The following is a 19,792-nucleotide window of genomic DNA, read 5'->3' as shown; positions in this document are numbered from 1 at the left end:
GACAGGTCCTCTGTACGGAGGGGGGAAAAAGGAATCCTTTTTGTCACACTGTGAAAACATCAATGTTCCCGTAATGGGCTACAACTGTCAGCGGAGGCCAGCACCTGACAGTTGTGTGGCCTCACTAATTTGCAGTCCCAGTGACTTGCACTCTTCCCCAGTTTAGATTTTGGTTGTGGTGTCACATACAAACAGGCCGCCATCTGTTGTTCACCGCCACAGGGAGGGCGGAGGAGAAGAGAGAAGGCTAAGCTAATTGAAGACACCTCATCATTTTGTATTAATCATCAGGCCTACCCATCCTTTCCTTTGAAGTCAGAAAAATAACTGTCTCACAAGAAGGAACATGCAACTCGGTAACATTGTCCAGAACACGGGTGAAAATGGAGAGAAGGGAAAGCAGAGGATAAGAGATACAGGAAGGAGGTGTGGAGCAGGGAGGTCTTGCAGAGGGGATAAGATGAGGTTAGAGTAGGAAAAAAAGGAAGAGGTGAGGAAAGGGGAGGGGCATCACAGCTCAGCGAGCGAGAGAGTGAGAGAGAGAGAGGGAGGGAGAGAGAGGGAAGAGAAGAAAATCAGATCTTTGTTTCCTTTCCCAGGCCATGACATGATTAATCGTTTTCTTCTGATCTAATTTTGGAACATGAAAAACAGCACATTTGTCTTGAAGAAAAATGATGTGCCGCACTGTGCAGATGGAAATTTCAGGCCCTGAAAAAGATTAAAGTGAAATTCCACTCCTTAGACCTAATCATGAGTTGTACATTATACTGTCATCTTAACCAGATGGTGAGTTTGATTCCCCGGACCCTTCCTCATATTAATGAATGCTAGACTGTTATATTTGACTTTGGTAAGTGAAATGTCTATCAGGCCTAATGGACTGCCAGCCAAACTAACACACGCTGCACTTCTTTCTGCTCGTCCTGTATTTTTCATGCCGGAGACCGGTTGCTCAGTGTAGAACATTGTGCTTCCCCTTCCATTTCTCACCGTATTGTCGCCCGCCCTGCCTGCTAAATATTTTCACACAGAGGTAGAGAACAAGAACAAACTTGTGTCCACAGCTAATTTCCTCCCATAGGTTAGGGCCATAACTCTGAACTTACAAGCGTCACCTGGGGCAAGCAAGGACGGGAACTCAATAGTAATGTGATTAAGCTCCCAGTCAATATGACTGCATACACGGCAGTATGTTAACCAACCTAATTATGAGAGGGGTGATAAAAGGAGAGGAGTGGGTGGCTGGGCATTTCATCTCAGCACACATGCGATTGCCCTGTGGCACTGTCCATTTCCTACCAGAGATCTTCCAACACACACACACTTGTTCTCACACACATACACACACACATAGTCCTGTATTTCATTTCAGGTGGAGTCTATTTCTCACTTGCCACAGGCAAATTGGTTTGCACAATTAGCCATTGTAGCAGAGTATGCACCTAAAAAAACCAGCTCCTCTCTTTCATGGTAGATTTGCAGAGAAGAAGCTGATGTATCTGTTGCATAACATCTTGTTAGGAAATTATTCTCCCATTAGTGACGGACAATGACAGTGCATGTTTATTAAGTAACACCAACACTTATATTATTAATTGTGGGATTCTCAATGCTCTACCGCAAAACAACTGACATCAGCTTTATATAATGCTGCCAACTCTTATTCTTCTGCTCCGTCTGTTTACCTGAGGGAAATAGTCCCACCCCATGAAAATACAGAAAAAAATGACTTTGCATAGCTGTGTGAGTTGTTTTGGCGGCTGGTAGAGGCTTTTTTCATTCTTTTCGTTCTGCCTGCATTTTGTCCCATAAGGTAAATCCAGTGTTATGCTGTCCACTTTCTGGTCCCACTACGGCTTTTTCTTTCTGTTTCTGAAGAGCCAAAACTTGGTAGTTGACGAACTCTTGTGGCAGACTGCCACTCTCTTTGTTCACTAATATCGAAAATGCAAATGCTTGGAGAAAAATCTATGGACAGGGAAAAGACCGGAGGGAGTAAAGGGAGAGAGCCAACACAAAACTTTATTCATGAATATGCCAGACGCATACTCAAAACAACAGCCCCCTGAAACTTGGACAGCGTCGCAAAAACCACAAACATGAACGGAGGGAGACAGAGAGAGCACAATGCCAATATGTCACACGCTAAATAGTTTTAAATTAGAGCCTGTATACGCCTGTTGGAGACTACATTCATCATACTCAACCTTGGTCTGTTTCTTGCAAACCTGGCAGTAAGAGCTTCCACATGCCAGTGTCGGCGCTGGGGAGAAACAGAATCGGGTTATCAGCAGAAGTTTACTTGTCTTTAATCAGCCTGTACCTAATTACCAGGCTTCCACACAGCGTGGCCATAAGTCATTAATCATACAGGGCGTCTGGGAGCTCTCAGCTTTGTCCTGGACCACTGCAGCAGACAGGAGCTCCCTTTTCCATGATGGAGCTCTTTCCCTCTCCCTCTCTTCCTGTCTCCTCCAGAGCAACGATTCCTATAGCAGCAATAGCGTCGCCCATTAGGGTGTAAATTACAGGCCTCGTCGTTGATACCCGAACAAAGGCCATCTGTTGTACTTCCTGTTTCTCTTCCCAACAGCTTTCTCTATGCCTCTTTTACAGAAGATGACTTCAGAATTACTTAAACAAAACTCATAGTGAGGCGTGTGGCCGAGTGCCAAAACATGTCGCATTTGTGCGCAGTGATTGGCATGTTCAGTCAATGAGCAAATCAACGTGAAAGAATGAGCGGCAAACTTGCTTGCAAGTTAGCTTGACTGACATTGGGTTCAATCAAAAGTTGCCATGGAAAAAAGTGTGCTGGTAATATTTTGCAGTGAAAGTAGAGGTGAGAAATAAAATTGTCATTTAGCCAGACCAGGTGATACATCATTCTGTCCGCGCTGCAACACCCTCGCTCACCAGTGACTAAATGGGCAAGAGCTGTTTTCAAATTACAGCACAGAGGTGCTGAGGTCTCCATGAGGATCCATCCATGCTGCTCTGACGGCAACATTTTTAATCTGCCGTCCATACAAGTGAAAGGTTCATCTACGTGACAGTCAGAGACAGATTACTCCGTTGGAATGTTTCCAATGATTACATCTAACCGGCCAACACCGTGTAAAATAACAGGAGAACAACAACGGGAGGGAGAAGTAGATGAAGGACATTGACAGAGAAAGAGAGAGAGAGAGAGAGAGAGAGAGAGAAAAGCAAGGATGTCTTCTTCCATCACTCTGATCCCTTGGACAGCTCCATTCACCGTCCTTCATCATTCTTTGACAGGGGATATTTCCTGCGACCCAACTCTTTTTCTGTGCTACTGAAATGCCACACTCAACTCTACACACACCAAGCGTCATCCCAAAGAGAAATATCTAAAAGGAGCCAGCAACTGCAGCAAGTGAAAGCTTTCAGCTGCTTTTCATGCTACTGCATGACAAACTCCCATGGTTAGATGAATGTCTCCATCGACCAGATGAAACAAAACATCCCTTTGTGCACCCCAGAGGTCAACCCGTTTGCTACCATGAATAACACACACAAAATATTTGGTGTTAAGAGAAAAAAAAATTGTGTTGGCTACACAGATTGACAGGAGAAAGGCTGCAATTTCTACCTTATACTTCAACTCTTTGAGCATGGGGTTGTGAAGACAGATAGTGCTCCATGTAAAAGCGAAAGACTGGCATCAAATGAAAGATTGTTTAAAGTCAGGACTGCCAAAGCTTTATGCTCATCATTTATCTTGTTACCAATAGATCAAATTCACTTCATGGCAGAGTCATAAAAATGTATGAGAATGTAAATGGCTGAGTGACCCATTCATCTTGTTTAAAGTGGCAAATGTAACATGCTTCTCATCCTGGGTGATAAACTCATACTTCACTCTTTTATGAAGGATTCATTGTTGATGGCGAAACGTCCTGAATTTCATTACAGCAGCAGGTAGAGACGCTCTGTCAAGGTTCTCCTGTTGCAGTACAGTATGCGTAAATCACTCAAGCTCTGTGCTACACCAGGGACAAACCAGGGTTTTTATTGTTGTTGTTTTTGTTTCTTGCAACGAACCATAATCGGCCCTCAATGTTTTCTCCTGCCATTTTTTGAAAGCTTGCGGCATTTTATCCAAATGTCAAACTGAATGCTCACTATTCAAAGCCAGTTCACCCTTTAAAAAAACCAAGATACTCTCTGTGTTTTCCTTTGATGTTGTTTCCTGAAAAATGACATCAATCATTCTGATATTCTCTCGAGAAGAAAAAGTACATGTGAATGACTCCAATTTGGCTTGCCGAGCCTGAGAAGTTGTTTTTCAAAAACCTCAGAGGACAAAAAAAAAAAAAAAAAAAAAAAAAAAAATGCACTCATGCCACTAAAACTCAGTATTTCTGCTGGACACAGTGAGTGCTGAGTGAATCAAAGGGTAGGTTTTTCCCTTCACACCAACCCACACACACGGAGACATTTAAAGTGCTTGCATACACACAAATGTGGATACACACACACTCCTAGACAGAAACATACACACATTAGTCGACAGGGCAGTACACTGAGGTGGTTTATGCTTCTTGTCAGTTGGAGGGCGTGATGAAGTAATGATTAATATGGGGGATGTTTGAAAATGTAAATCTGTGCTGCAGCACAAATAAACCAGGGGGGTTTCTGGGGATGATTAAATGAACATTTCACAGTTGATTGAGCATGCAAAAAGTCATCCATTTCCCGCTAACTCTGTAAACAGCAATGGCTACCCCGTTTCCTGTGAAGTATATGATGGTCGTTGTGGTTTTATATGCACACACAGGCCATTGAAGACGAATGAGTGGCTCAATTTATATAACCACTGGGATCTCCTGATTAGGTAATTTATATGGAGGACAGGTTTATAACTGCTAACTCACCGTCATGTCCCGCAACAATTATTCCTGAAATCCGGCTGTAAAAGCAGACGGTAAATTCTGTATTTCTCTTTTGCTGTCATCAGGGCCCATAACCTGAGATCTGATTTTCAATAAATCTTATGGAGGGAAATTACATCAAGCAAGGGAGACTTTCAAAATTGATCCGGGTAGTGAGCAGTGGCATGTATATTGTCTATCCAAGACTGCCCTCAGTGGCCTTGGTGAATCTAAAAAGCTTCCAATTTATAGTGTGTCCCGCATATTTGAGAAAATTGAGCATTACCTCTTAGTGGGTCAGGAAGCCGTATATTTAAGATGAAGGAAACAAAACATGTTGCGACAGAAAAACATAAATTCACATGAGACGGATGAAACTGCTGAAATGTCAGTAAGCCGATCAATATACAACGTGTCAAATCAAGTGAAGGAATGACAAAGAACCCAAACAATGCAAGTGAAGAAAGCCAAGCCCAAATTGCCATCAGATGTCAAGTAAACTCCTGCTACTTCAGTTTGCATAACATGCATTAGAGCTAAGCAACGATGCCAAATCACAAAGCCAAACCTAATCACTGATAGTATACATGACTGTCTGCTAGTTTACTTTGCCCTTGTCTCAGTGACAGAGACCCATGACAGATATTCACGGCAGCTTCACTGTCATTGTTTCTAACAAGGAAATTGCAGCTGCTGTTCCAACTGGGCCCAGAGTGATCAAGAGGTATAAAAAGACGCAACATTAAAGTTTAAAATATACACTATCAGATTTTACAAGGAAGAAAGTCCTTCATTAGAAGGACATAGTGCACGGTGTTGTGAAAAGCAGGTATAGTGAGTTGTGAAACATAATTATGGTAATAGAAATAGAGCTGTGAGATACTGTAGCTTTGGCCGACATAATGCGACAGCAGTCGAAAGGTCATCGATGACTGTACTCATCAGGGGAATAGCTGACAGAGACATAAGATCATAGGCTGGACAAAGACAGATTATCTGGACTAATGTTTTTGGTGGAGCAGAGTAAAACCCTTCCAAGTCCAATGGTTGGCGCGCCAACAGACATGAAGACTCTTTTTTAAAAGTCTGCCATTTTGTATGTTACTGGCAAGTTCAATATTTCAAACAAATTTTGGATAGACCCATTCTTATTATTTTAGTCTTTATTCACTATCACAATATTAGAAGATCTAAAGAGAGTTTGCCTTTTATTCTAACAAAATGTGCTAAAGTTTCAATAAAATCTATTTGTCTGCCATATTTTTTACGTATAATAATCTAATAACATGAATTGTGCATTGTGTTTGTCTTTTCAATGAAACATAATTACATAATTATTATACATCACTTTTCACCTACTTTCTAGTTTGTTTTATTATGATGCCAGATGAAAAAGCAAAAGGAAAACATGCAAGGTATATGTAAACTCCCTAAAAGTTTAACACTGCGGTTGAGTGTTCATAGAAAATTCATTTTGACGTCTCTCTCAGTGAATATTGGTTTGTACTGGACAGCATCTGGTGAGAAGTGGATGTGTGCTATTAACAAGTCCTCTAGTTGGGGTCCCACCCCAGCATGGCTGCTTGTAAATGGCACTCTCTTATGGAGACAAATCACCCACTGGTTAGGGTTTCAATGAAAGGGGATATAGTTAGAGTACATAAATATAGCCGTAGGAAACACCACTAACCATGTGATACTCAAACGATAGACTTTTTGTGGCCAAGAGCCAGGTTTCACTCCAAAGAGGTTCAGCTACCAGAACAGCTAAAAGCTCACAGTATACAGTCTGTATGGAAATTACATCTGTGGCACAGCCTGGGCCCAGATACTTTTCAACAAGCACATTTAGCTGAACAGATGAGATGGATGAACCATTAAATAGTGCGCACAGTACACAGAGACAACTGTGTGTTGGCTCTGCGATGTGCAGAGAGGCTGCAACTTTCTCCCAGATTTTAATGTGTGTTTCAGCCAAATAGAGTCAAAGAGACGTCTGTTGAGAGCTTATTAAAAGCTGACATGTGGAATTGTTTGTGTGTGTATGTGTTTGTGAGAAGAGTGTTGAGTGTGAGTATGCACGTCACGCACAATTAACTGGCACAGAGTAAAAAAATTTCCCCCAAAAAAAAGTGAAATTGAAGAGAATTGTAATGAAGTTGCGTCTCTTTTTGTCTGCATGATAAGTCAAACACAATCCCTGATAGAGTGCCTGTAAAGATAATTGTTATTAATCAAAAGCAGTTTTCTGGTTGTCTTGATATCTGAGGGGAGGTCTGCAATGATGTTAATATGATGTGTGATGCAGTCTCTGTCCTTGAACGAGATCAACGTGAGAACTACTAACCGACTGGCAGACAGTCGAGCACTTTAACACGAGACGGCATATCACACTGCTCATGCAATAAATTAGCAATTACAGCTTTGAAGTTCACAAGATTTAAATAAATAAATAAGAAAAAATGAAGAAGCATTTTGTGTTTCATATGCCTGACTGCCCCATCATCTTCATATTTGCTCACAACTGTCAGATTGATTCCTTTTCTTTTTGCCAGGAACAAGGGGATATTGTTCTATCATTTCAGAGTGAAAGTATGCAGGCTCTCAACTTGTCGAAACCTCACTGGACTGTGTTGAGCTCTGAACTGGAAAATGCAGGGCGCTTTCCTGCAGTTTTTGGGCTGTCTGAAGCAGTGATTCTCAAACTATTTCATGTCACACAACCTCAGGCAGACATACATTAGGCCAGAGACTCTGCAGCCCATTGAATTGCTTTTCGTTGACTTCCATTGATTTACTACTGTCTGGAGCCTGTGTCCTGCAATGTACCCTCTATATGAGACCTTTTCAAGGTGTTTCTATATTTGTGTAGCAAAATTACCAGATGCACCAAAACTGTTTTAATTTGCTCTTTGGCTAAACACTGGTGTAAAGGTAATGAAAGGTATGAAATTAATCGCCTTAGTAGTTGTGCGTAGGACAAATGAACGTATCAAAAGAATGGGCAGCTCAGTTCTTATCTGATCACGTGATCAACAGGTGCTCAAAAGTAAACACTGAAATGATTAATCGCTTGGATATCAAGCCTCCTTTTCCACAAGAATACACTCAAAATCCAATTAACTGCCAGGGACATTAAACATTAACAGGGTGTAATATATGAAATGAACAATGCCGCTTGATTGGCGGCGTCCATGAATTGAAGTTTAAATGACATGTGCAATGAAAAATACTCTGGCTTTGTTTGCAGACCAATAGTCTGGTCGCCCACAAAGAACTGACGGTGCGTTTCTTTGAACTGGCATTTAGGCCAACAAACACAGCGCTTTTGCCAAAAAAACAGACCCATTCATTTTTCATAATAGAGCTCTCTTGTGAGCGGCGAGGGGTAAATCCCACATCAAAATTTAAATCAGATCTATTATTTTAAATACATGCCGCAACATCAGATCACCCATATTGCCTGCAGAGTCCTGCACTCGAGGCCCTTTTTCACAGGTGTATACAATGCACGCAATGCGTTCTCCTGCGCCTTGACTGCTGCCGGTGATGCTGTGTTTCATGGCACCCTGTTTGCAGTGAAGTACTGAGCAGCTTATTAATCAGTGCTGAGAGGTCTCCAATCCATCCAGGCATATGGCTTCTTGCCTGTGGAACATTTTAAAGGCAAGCAGGTCTATACAACAACCATTAAAAGCACAGAGAGCCATATCCTGTAAATTATTTAGCTGGGAGAGGGTAGTAAATCAGTGTGAGTGTCATATACTGAACATGGCACATGTTGCAGTGAAAAATGCATACAGAGCGACTATTCACACATGGCGCTGAGCGTGGCATTTAAAACTCTGTGATGTCCACCATCTCTCCACAGCCCTGTCAGCTTCAGTCACAACTAATTCATTGAAGCTGATTATGAATGATGCATTTTGGGAGTTTGTACAAGCAGTTTGCACTGAGCCGACTATGGAGCACTATGCACACTGGAAGTGGTGGATTATGATGTTTTAGATTGGTGCTTTTTTCGCAATATTGCTGCAAAAATGGAGGTGGGCAGAAAAACTCTAGTGCATCACCAAAGGAAAACTGTGTTCAACTTGAAATATATGATGAACAGAATACTGACTTGAAGACTTTTGGGGCTTTCATGGTTATGTAAGAAAAGCTTTACTCAATGTTGTAGTATTTGCAGAGATACTGAAGCCTCAGCACTCCAACCAAAACATTTTGTACTTTAGCCATAATCAGCCTTCCTTCACACAGCAATTCAAATATTCCATTTGTAATTTTTGAGGCAAGAGTTATTCCTGAACGTCTGTGCTCGAGATCTGGCTTGTCGACAGGCTTCACTGTGACTGACACACTCATCAAAATGAGAATCCTTCTTGCCTGGGGGAACTGTGATACCTGTCAAATGGTGGATATCTTTTAATGTTCCTGTCTCAAATGCATGTCAGAGCAAATGCCAAGTCATAACATCAGTTATTACCTGGATGTTCAACGCCTGATTCCTCTTATTTACCTAAGGTTTCAAGAGAACCCTTCACTTGTCTTCCCTGCTTTCTTTGTGGTGAGAATCCTCCATGTGACAGTTCCTGTATATTCGAATTTTCTGTAGATTTCATGTTTATTTTTTGATTGACTCCTTGGATGTGTAGAATGTGTGCGTGTGTACATTATATGCGCTTCTTGTTTTATAATATTTAAAGCCCTAAGGGTTAATATCTTGCTTTTGCCAGCTTAAAAATGAACTATTGCTGCTTAATCAGAAGGACCCCAACTGACTTCTGTGCGTTGTCTGACTTCCAGCTCACGAGCATATTGTCTATAGGGGGAGCAGTTCAGCATATAGTCACAACACCTTTGGCTAACCTCAAGTCACATAGAAAGGAGGGTTTCTTGTCACTGAGAACATTCATTTATTCATCCTCAACTGCTTGTTTGTTTCCGGGTCACACCCTGGACAGGCCACCAGTCCATCGCAGGGCCACCACAAAGAGACAGACAGAGACCAACAACCACTCACACTCAGACCAATGGACAATTTAGAGCCGCAGGTTAACCCAAACATGATGTCTTTGGATGGTGGGAGGAAAGCGGAATACCTGGAGGAAACCCACACAGGCACGGGGAGAGCATACAAACTCTGCACAGAAAGGCCCCAGGCCTAGCAATCGAGGACCTTCTAACTGTGGGGCAACAGTGCTAACCACTATGCCACCATGCCACCCGTCACATAAAACTGTTGCATTTAATCTAAACTACGAGGGGGTGTCAAGCAAAACATATAAACCTGTGCTGTTCGTACTGTGCGCTGTACACCTTATATTATCTTTTAGCTTGTTATTATGGGTTCCTCATCTGCAGTTAGTTAAGTTTGAATCACTAATTAGAAATAACAAAGAGGAGTAATCCTGGTAAACTACTGCAGCAGCTTTGTTCCTATCAAATTAACTACACAGTCTGTTCAAACAACAGACATGCCTGCAAGAGGGGCTTTTAGCATCTCAATAAAAATAAAAATACTTATTAGAACATACTAACTCTAAAATATGATAGATAGCTACTGTTTTTTCTGCTTAAACACTTGTGAAGGTAATCACCAGAAATATATATGGCAGCTATATTGTGTAATCTGCCATATTTTTTCTTTTTCGCAGGGGCATAATGTCCCTGTAATCATATTTTAAACAATAATGTGGCTCACTATTATAAAAAGCATATGGTTACCCATAACGTTTTTCCTGCACCTTCAGCAAGGCAGACAGCAATAGCAACAACACAAAAAAAAAAAAAAAAATGGGGAAAGAATAAATGGATTGTAGGTAATTTTCGGTTCAATTTCAGAGTTAACACTAAAATGCATTAAAGCAATAAAAGTGATGTGAGCCACCATATTTCCTGGGGCTATGTTGCTGTATGTCTTGCCCAATTTGTCCCCCAGTCAGGCCCATTAGTCTACTACGCTCCCTTCTTAATACGCTCGGCTCCCTGAAATGCCTCAGATCAATGTGTGATACATCGCAGCATCATCACTTACTGCATGTGGATGAACTGAGAAATGTCCCCCTCTCCTATTATTTCCTTGGAGAAGTCTCTATTGAAAGTCACATGGGCCAAGGCAGAGAGAAGTAGTTTGGTTTGGGGTTGTCGGTGTGGAGGTGAGGGAATTGTTTGGTCCGCTGACATGAATGAATTGCTGGAGTAATGTGGAGGCTGGTAATAGTTGAATAGTTTATATCAACGTGATAAATATAGCTCTCATAAATCACATAAGTGTTACATATTGCTGTTTTCACACTTTGCTCCAACCAGGAAACTCTGGAGAACATCACAGTGGGTTGTGTGCTTACTTTTTTTAAGTGGAGGCTACATAAAGTCCTCAGATCGGATAATAGTCCTATGGTGTACCACAATACTGTAAGACAAAGAACTATTAATGAGCCCATATAGTGCCTTACAACTGATGTCTTTGAAAACAGAAATTGTGCTGTATGGTAAAAAAAAATAAAAAAAATAATGTAACCATACTTGCTTAGTGTGAGTATTTCCTCCTTTAAGTAGGATAGTCATCTGTTGTAAGAAGCCACTCGATAAAAGAAGTACAATATAATATGCTATTTATAATATTAAATGTTATGTTTCTTCATGACATATAAAAATGTATATAAAGGGGGGATGAAAGCCAGCCCTGATTTTACCTCCGTGTGCTAACCTTGCCAAACTTATTTTGTCGTTCAATGGTGATAATAAATATTTTCACACCAGATATTTGTGGCATCATGTAACCGAAGCAGCATAGACACAATTGACAACATTTTAAAAATGCTTTCCATTTAGATTGACTGCTATTGTCCAGGTATTGCGAATGCTAGCTTGCTGTCATGGCCTGAACTTGTCCTCAGACAGAACTCATTAGATTCAGCTATTCTCAAAACGGTCTCTTTAACAAGTTTCCACTGTTATATAGCAGAACTAAGCCAAAAAGTTAGCCAATAGACAAATCTCCACATTAGTCAAACAGTGCAGGCAAAATTGTTTTTGTTTTTTTTTATGCTTCTTGTATCCACTTACCTTTAACTTGACTACACCCACATGATTTCTTAGTATCCTTTGGAAGTCCCTCTTAGAATGTGTCTTGACTTTCTGCATCGTGCTATTTGGTTTTACGTGTAGGTGGCTCAAGCAACAACAGCACCTACAGAGCAAGATTTTCCCCCAAAGAAAAGGTTCAAAAGCCACACCCTTCCTCAAAAGTCAGCATGCTGGGGTTGTGGTTACACGGTACAGTTATTCACAGTAATACAAAACATTTCTCAAAGAAAATAATCCTCCTCTGAGCAATACATGGTATGCTGGAAACAATCCATTTTATTTTGATTTTTTTCCCAGTATCACACACAGTATACAACAGCACATAGACAATTAGTTGTTGATTGAAATGTAAAAAATAAAAATATTAGCTGGTGGCCTTGAGGGTGGCGTGAACTGTCCCACTGTTTGCAGAGTAGCCTACTCTTCCAGTGTTTGCAGATACAAGATGGGCAAGTTTGCTTTTCTTTACAAAAAATTCTCCCTGTGTAAACTTCAGACAATATCCCAATTTATAGCTGCCTGCTTATTTTAATTCACGTTATATTCTAGTGTGATGTGTATTAGCAAATCATTTTCTATGCAGTGAATGGCATCGTTCTCTATTCATTTTTAGCTGATGTAGTTTTAAATTTTATCTCTCTTACCTGTTTGCATTTGACAAAAAAAAAAAAAAAAAACATGCCAGGATATGCTTAAGTTAGTGCGAAAGTGGGCTTCTGTTTCTGTGCGAATGATCAGAAGTATCTGGATTTCTGTAGTCAGTGAACATGTGAATCGTGGTCATTGATGGCTCACGCCCATGGAAATTCAGTGACACACCATCAAGGTTTACTCATAGGAAGGAGAGAACAGCAGCAGACAACAATTACGTGGGAGGCTGACACCTCCACCTGTCAAAAAAAAAAAAAAAAAAAACGTAAAGAAAATGCTTTTTTCCTGAAATTAAGTTAGTTGAAGTGTCTTTGATAGTCCACTGGCTGGCGACACACAAAGACAAATACTGTAAGATGTCTTAGGCTGTACTCACCCAGCTTCAAACAATTAGGATAACCTTGCGACTGTGTGCGGTTGCACCGTGAAGACTGTGCTTAGGCACTGGTGATTACAAATGAAGGCAAAAAGCTCTTTGGAGCTGAGCCCATCCCTGACATTTTCTCTGCTTTTTGCATTCATCAGTGACAGACAACAACCTCATCAGCTCACATACTACTCCAACATACTCCATTAAGGTGCCCAGAATAAGGGTCCATTTCCATAAAATATTCTTTGTCAGGATCAGAAAATGGGCAAATTATCTGAACACTAAAACACCCCAGCGGACTGTAGATCCCAAAGCAGACAGAAATGACCTCAATTAGGCTGTCTAAGCACAAGAAAGTGTCTCACTGGTGAGAGATCTGAGTGGCACAGATAGATCAACACTGCCACTTCTCACACATCACCTGGATGAGCACTTTACATTTGTAAATCAATGAGCAGGGTAACCACATGTAGAAGAGCTGGGAGGGATTCCTGTCTGCCTTGGCACAGATTTTGAGAACCAAATTACCTCTATTACAGCTCTCAGTTGGGGACTGCATTCTAGGATCAATTTGTCAGAAAAGGGTGCTTTAGCGTTGATGGATACGACACGTGACCAACCACAATGTTGATTTTTTTAATCTCCTGGATAATAGGCAGATTTAGTGCAGATTTTCCCCAAGCACTGGATCTGTTTACGACCGCCGAGTCCCTGCTTTGTTTCATGCTGCTCACTTTATGGCTTCATTACTACAATCACAAAACTGTGGGCACCTCAGCAGCCCATATCACCATAAATCACACCGAGATAATGGCAGCCGGGCGTATCCAACTAGGATGACACCTTTTACTACAACTAGAGTACAAAGGCATATTTGAGATATAGGTATAATGCAGAGTTGTGGATACACATGAAGGCTGAGATGGTAACGGTCAGAGGCCGTTCTCTGTGGTATCTGAGAAGTGGCTATATAGCCAAAATGTGTAAAAGCAGCAATCTAGGCTTGTAAAACATAATTGCAAGTAAGAAATATAAAGTGCCCATAAACAGTGTAAACAAACCTATAGCTGATGGGTGTCTTTTTTTTCCCTTCATTGAGAATTTCTGTATTCTGGGGGGAAAAAACATACATAAAAGATAATAATTGCTCTTTGACTCATGTCTGGCTTGGGGTTGAACATTATAGCAGGATCCCCTTATTGACACAGCTGTTACCCAAACTATAGACTTGCCACTGCAGACGACGACATGTCTTTATATTGTGCCACACACCCACTAATGACAGCTTTAGTGGCGGTAATTCAGTCGGGTTGAATATGGGGTTAGGTGTGTGAGTCACATCCTGGGCTCCCCCCTTTGCCAGATGTCCTGCCAGGTTTCCTGCAGCGTCTCTCTTTCTCTCTTTGATGATGCAAGCATGTTCCAAGAATTTCAAAATGGCTGCTTTAGCCCCTGTCAAAAGAAGCAAAGTGTATTTTATTTTATTTTATTTATTTTGTTTTTTTCCCCTCCCTTTTACATTTCTAAATAATTTAATTAGCGTTTTGTAAAGTTGGAGGGCTGCAAAATAGATAAGCGCGTAAGAGCTCAATGTTTCAGTGTAGACTCCTGAACCCTGTGAATGATAGAATATAGATTCTGCTTCCTCTCTGCAGCGTTGGCAATTTCCAATTTTCATGTGGAAAGTCTGTGAGGCCTTGAGAAAAATGTAGCATACTTAATATTTACTTTAGGTACTTTAAACTCCCCCTCACTGACCTGTGTGCCTCCTAAACACTGACTTTCTCTACCTAGTTAATAAGATGTGTGTTATATCCAAATCGCATCAAGCAGGTTTCTCACTAAAGACAGCTTAAATTCACAGCTTTTTAATTATACCTACATTTTTTTTTATTATTATTTAACACTATGGCGTGGTTTGATGAATATGTCTGTTGTTTGTAACACCATGCACACCCCATGAACTTTCAGTCCTTGATGGACAAAGTGAATATGTACTTTAATAGTCTTGCATACTCTAATCCACCATGTTCCCTCTCCTCTGTGTCAAATCTGCTCAGTGAGAGGGGAGGGCTGGGAAGGTGGGAGGGTGGGTAATTCATGCACACATGTGCCTGCCTGTTCCTCCAGTGACAGGGCCAGGGGGAGGGGCACATGATAAATTGCCTTCCACCGGGGACCTCCGAGCACAGCCACCATGATGTGGGTAAAAATGGAAATTGCTCCCTTTCACCGTCATTACATCAGTTTAGGACGCGTGTGGGCCTTATAGACACTGTGAGAGGAGTTTGTGTCGTCTGACTAACCGCTGCGCCGAGGACAAGGGACGGCACATCTGGGGAGGGAGTCCAAATAAAAAATAATAAGTGTGAAACAGCTGGATCAACACTGTGCCCGGAAGAAGTGAGAGAGCAAATTAGCGCCGGTTAGAGTCGATGATGGCGATGAGCGCGACATGGGCCTTTATTTCTCCTGCTGACGTAAAGCCATTCACTATGGATTATTAATTGGGGCTAAATGAGCTCAAACAGCCACCTAAGTTTTCTATTATAACGCAATAAAGCTCCGAATCTTTCACAAGAGAGTCATAAATAAAATCACAAATTTCTTTGTCGTTGTACGAAAAAATATTAAAATATTAAAAGTATTATTATTTAAATTATTCACATTGGATTTTTTTTTATAATTAATGGGATCTCAGTGTCAGCTTAGTCCACAAGTTGTGAGCGTTTGTGCCTGCGTGCCCACGACTTTACACAAGCCCGTTTTTTTTTTTGTTTGTTTTTCTTCCACGAACAAACTTGATTTCCTCTGTACATTAGATTTACAGCTGGATTGGACTGTTAAAGGCGAATTAAATAATGGCGTCAAGGTAAAGACCGTCAAAACAGGAGTGGCCCAAACTCATTTCATACATACACCAGTTAATGGCCTCCCCGTCGAAATTTCGCTCTGATAGAGGAGTCTTATTCTCAATCCTCAACTTTGTCAATAAACTTAAAAAAAAAAAAAAAAAACTTTCTTTTGCGTTTCTCTTGAAATCACCAAAATATTCAATTCAACGCCAGCCTTTCTTTTAAGGTTGTAAATGTGACTTTTTGTTATTTTAATTTTGCGTTTTACAGTACACAAGTTTGCCCATGATTAAAAAAAAAAAAAACAATGAAAAATGAGCTGCCCTCGTCGAGCATATTTGTCTCTGACATATTTCACAAATTGACTTTTTGCGCATTTTATGTATCAAGTCAATCCTTGTCAAAAATGTACCCATTTCAAACAGCAAACTGATAAATTTCAGCTACCGGCAAACTAAATTCTTTCATACAAATTCACTTTGTAAAGAAGTCCGTTTAATCCACACACACACACACACACACAATTATCTCCTCATTCAACGTGGATTCATTTAAACTTTATAATGTGCTCTGATTAAAGTAAACTTTTAAAGCTTCTCCATCATTTGGCTCATGAAGTAATATTAAAATAGAAAGACAGGAAGATCATATGAACAAATAGTCCAAATTTGTTCGCATGTGACAGCAATTTACTATTTTGAGAAGTATGGCAGTCTAGAAAATCTATAGGCCTGTAAAGCGAAGATGACATAAAAAAACAAACAAAATAAACATGAATTTTAATGGCCTTTTTCTTTTTAAACGTCAGTGTGAAATAAGTTGGAGAACAATGTTTAACACTTAAGAAAATGGGGCACACGGAGATATGGAACAGAATTGCTTTTTTTTTTTTGTTTCTTTTTTTTTTCTTCCAGAATACATACAAAAAAATACCAATTCTCTTTCCAAGGTGTACACCTGAAAAATAACAGCAATTTAAAATGTGGACATTTTTTTCTCCTCAAATTTAAGAAACAAACATGCATGTAAATTATTTTCTTCTCAATGAGACATTAAATAAGAACAAATACAATCATAGCAATTTTCAAATTAACATCGAAATGAAGACCCCTACTTTTATTAGTACTCTAACATGTGTGTGATTTCACTTTACCTATAGAGTTCAGTTTCAACATAATGCACTTTTTGAGTTGCTCAAATATTTTCCATTTGCAGCTATTATCGCCTGCTTTTAAGCCGACATATAAATAAATACAGTTGAAGTCCACGGATCCCGCCCATTAAGTTTTTTTTTTGTTGATGTTGTTTTTTTTTTATTTTTATTTTTTTTAGCGCTGTTAATATAAAAGTCTTTATATTTGCATTCTTAGTACTATAAACTTTTCAAAGTCACTTTTTTCTTTTGTCCTCACTGGTATCCAAGCGCTGATGCTGTGGTGAGTCTCTGACCATACAGTGCATACGGGGAGTAGTAAGGGCCGGTGGCGGCGGGGACGGGAACGGGGGCACCGGGTGTCGGCAGGGGGCTTTTGGAGTACGGATGGTAGCGGCTGCTGAGTCCTAACGCGTGATGCGGGCTCCTGAGGGCCAACGTCCCGGGGCTCCCGGGAGCTCCTGACGGGGGCATGTGCATATGGCAGGCCATGGCCGCTGCTGCAGCGCTGGCCAGCGATGAAGAGCCCGGATAGCCGGATATCAACTTCTCGGCCCCGGTAAAAGCGGTGTGTGTCCTCAGGTGGTTCAGCAGCTCCTCCGAGGTGGAGAAGCGCTTGTCGCAAGGTCCGTTCGCCGACACCCAGTTACAAACGTGAGGGAGGGGGTCATTGGGGAGCATGAAACCGTACGGGTATAGGGGGTGTCCGCTGAATGACGGCGCCGAGGAGTGCACGCCGTGGATGGGGTGTGTCGGGTACATTAGTGGGTAGCTGGACTTGAGGGCGTTCGCGGCCGCCGCGGCTGCGGAGTCGTGCGTGCAGGACGCGCCGGCTGCGCCCGCCAAGTGGCTGGCACAATGGTAACTGAGGCAGTAAGGGTCTCTGCACAGGCTGGCTGACATGATAGAGGGGGGAGAAGCCCCAGCCAGAGGACTGGATCCGGCCTTGCTGCAGCCCAGCGAACTGGCCAGCTGTGCGTTTACCAAACTCCCCCCGTGGGGCAGGAAGTGTTGAGGGTAACCAGCGTAGGCCCCGGCCAAACTGCCCGGGTAGGTCATACCAGCAGGAGGCAAAGGGAAAACTGTCTGTCCCGGTTTGTAAGGAGAAACCGGCGCCACGAGTCCTGACCCGAGAACGGACGCGGAGGATACGGAAGTGACAGATGAGGACTCCGAGGAGGAGGTGGTTTTAGTGCCAGGCGTCGTCTCCTGGTGCTGATTGACCTCCACGTTAATTCCACCGCAACTCACGCTTATCCTGCTGTGGCTGGTGGTGCCAGAGCCGTCCGTAGAGCCACTTTTGTTAGAATCAGACTCTTTCTTTTCATCCCTGTCCCCACATTTCCCCTCCGATGGCATGGGAGAGGCTGAAGTGCTGGAGTTGGGGCTGCCAGTCCGCGGCGTAAACGGCTGGCAGGTGGCGCTCGGTACTCGGAAACCAGACTTCTCTCCGCCCGAGACGCCAGAAGACGAGTCCTTCTTGTCTGAAGGTTTAGAATAAGGTTTGAAGCTAGATTTGTCATCCACACCAATGTCACTTAATTTCAAAGGGCCGGATTTAGATTCCTTATCACTAGATCCATTCGGTGTTACGGAGGATAATTTGGAGGAGGGCGGTGGGTCCGGTTTGCCGATCTGAGAGCAGGTCTGCGCCAGCAGAGCCAGCGGACTTTTCTTGGCATCTAGCTGCAAAAAAAAAATAACATAAAAAAAGATGTTAAAAAAAAGATTAAAGAGGTGTTGATAAATGTTTCTTCTACTGGGTTAGAAAATATACGTCCCTGGTGGAATGCGGTTTCATACGGACATTCCCCCTTTATTTTTCCAAGCAGGATTTTTTTAGAGCCTATGTAATTACGCACGGCTCTTCCGTGAATAAAACTACAGTCCAGACGATTATAAAAACAAACTGCGAGGCTTCCTGCCGCGCAGAACTGTTAAACACTGGTTCAATGGGGATATATTATGGGATAAGCAGCAATAGCCTCCCCCCCCCACCACCACCACCAAAAAAAACGTCCCGCAGAACACTAGTAACCAAATTGTACAGCATTGTAATCGTACTGACATTAAGTATTCAAAAATGTTGTCCTTACCTCTATGGGACTGACCGGGGTGGAAGGCAAAGGCTGCAGATACTCCGGGTGCAAAATGTGTCCCGACCGTGCAGTAAGCATTTTCAAAACCTTGATGGGAAGTCGGTTCGCTTGCCGTAGTGGATCAGACGGAGGCGCGGAGTGGAGAAAAGGCTTGTTGATGCTCGCCGAGCTGCTATTCCGTGAACTGCTGCTTTCCCAGGCTGCAGAAATATCACTATTTTTCAGGACAGACGCCGAGGGCGACGTGATCATGTCCCAATAGTCAGGAAATGAAACGGCGATGTTTTCTTCAGATTCATTAAGAAAATCAAATCGAAAAAAAAAAACAAAAAGACAAAAAAGAAAGAGAAAAGAGAAAACCTCACTCTCTCGGGGGGAGGAGGGGGGTAGGGTGGGGAGAAAAAGAAGCAAAGGAATCGTAAAATTCAATAATAGGTAGTAATCCTGGTGGTGGAGGGGCGAGGCGCGGCAGCTGGAGGGAGACCGTGCGAGGTTATCGCAGATCCGAGGCTGCGTCTTGCACCATGAGCGCTGCGCCTTCTCTGTGCGCCTGTGTGCACCTCCTCGCTCTGTACTCCCGAAGTACGAACTGGTAGAAATTTTCACTTCAAAAGCAGCTGAATTAGTCCGAGATTAAAGCCTTTGCCGCCTTCCAATCAAATGGGACCCTG

At 42.1% G+C, this 19,792-nt stretch overlaps 1 protein-coding gene across 1 annotated transcript; it reads right to left on the bottom strand.

Moving 5' to 3' along the window:
- Positions 1-17,135: 17,135 nt before the first annotated feature.
- On the bottom strand, positions 17,136-19,782 carry LOC115055405 (zinc finger protein 503). Its single transcript, XM_029521177.1, has 2 exons — positions 19,119-19,782; positions 17,136-18,708 (listed from the first exon to the last, which is right to left on the bottom strand). Exons 1-2 carry the CDS (start codon positions 19,371-19,373, stop codon positions 17,278-17,280), a joined length of 1,686 nt encoding a protein of 561 aa, XP_029377037.1. The 5' UTR covers positions 19,374-19,782; the 3' UTR covers positions 17,136-17,277.
- Between the last annotated feature and the right edge of the window lie 10 nt (positions 19,783-19,792).

The sequence above is a fragment of the Echeneis naucrates genome, chromosome 15 (genome assembly GCF_900963305.1).
Source record: "Echeneis naucrates chromosome 15, fEcheNa1.1, whole genome shotgun sequence".
In the NCBI taxonomy this organism is placed as follows: Eukaryota; Metazoa; Chordata; class Actinopteri; order Carangiformes; family Echeneidae; genus Echeneis; species Echeneis naucrates.
The sequence above is the reverse complement of the archived record's forward strand: the minus strand, read 5'-3'. Positions and strand labels throughout refer to the sequence as shown.

Excerpts from the sequence above, each read along its gene's own strand:
- LOC115055405 (XM_029521177.1), bottom strand. The coding sequence starts at position 19,373 with ATGATCACGTCGCCCTCGGCGTCTGTCCTGAAAAATAGTGATATTTCT. Across the intron at positions 18,709-19,118 it reads CCCCGGTCAGTCCCATAGAG|CTAGATGCCAAGAAAAGTCC; the intron begins GTAAGGACAACA and ends TTTTTTTTGCAG.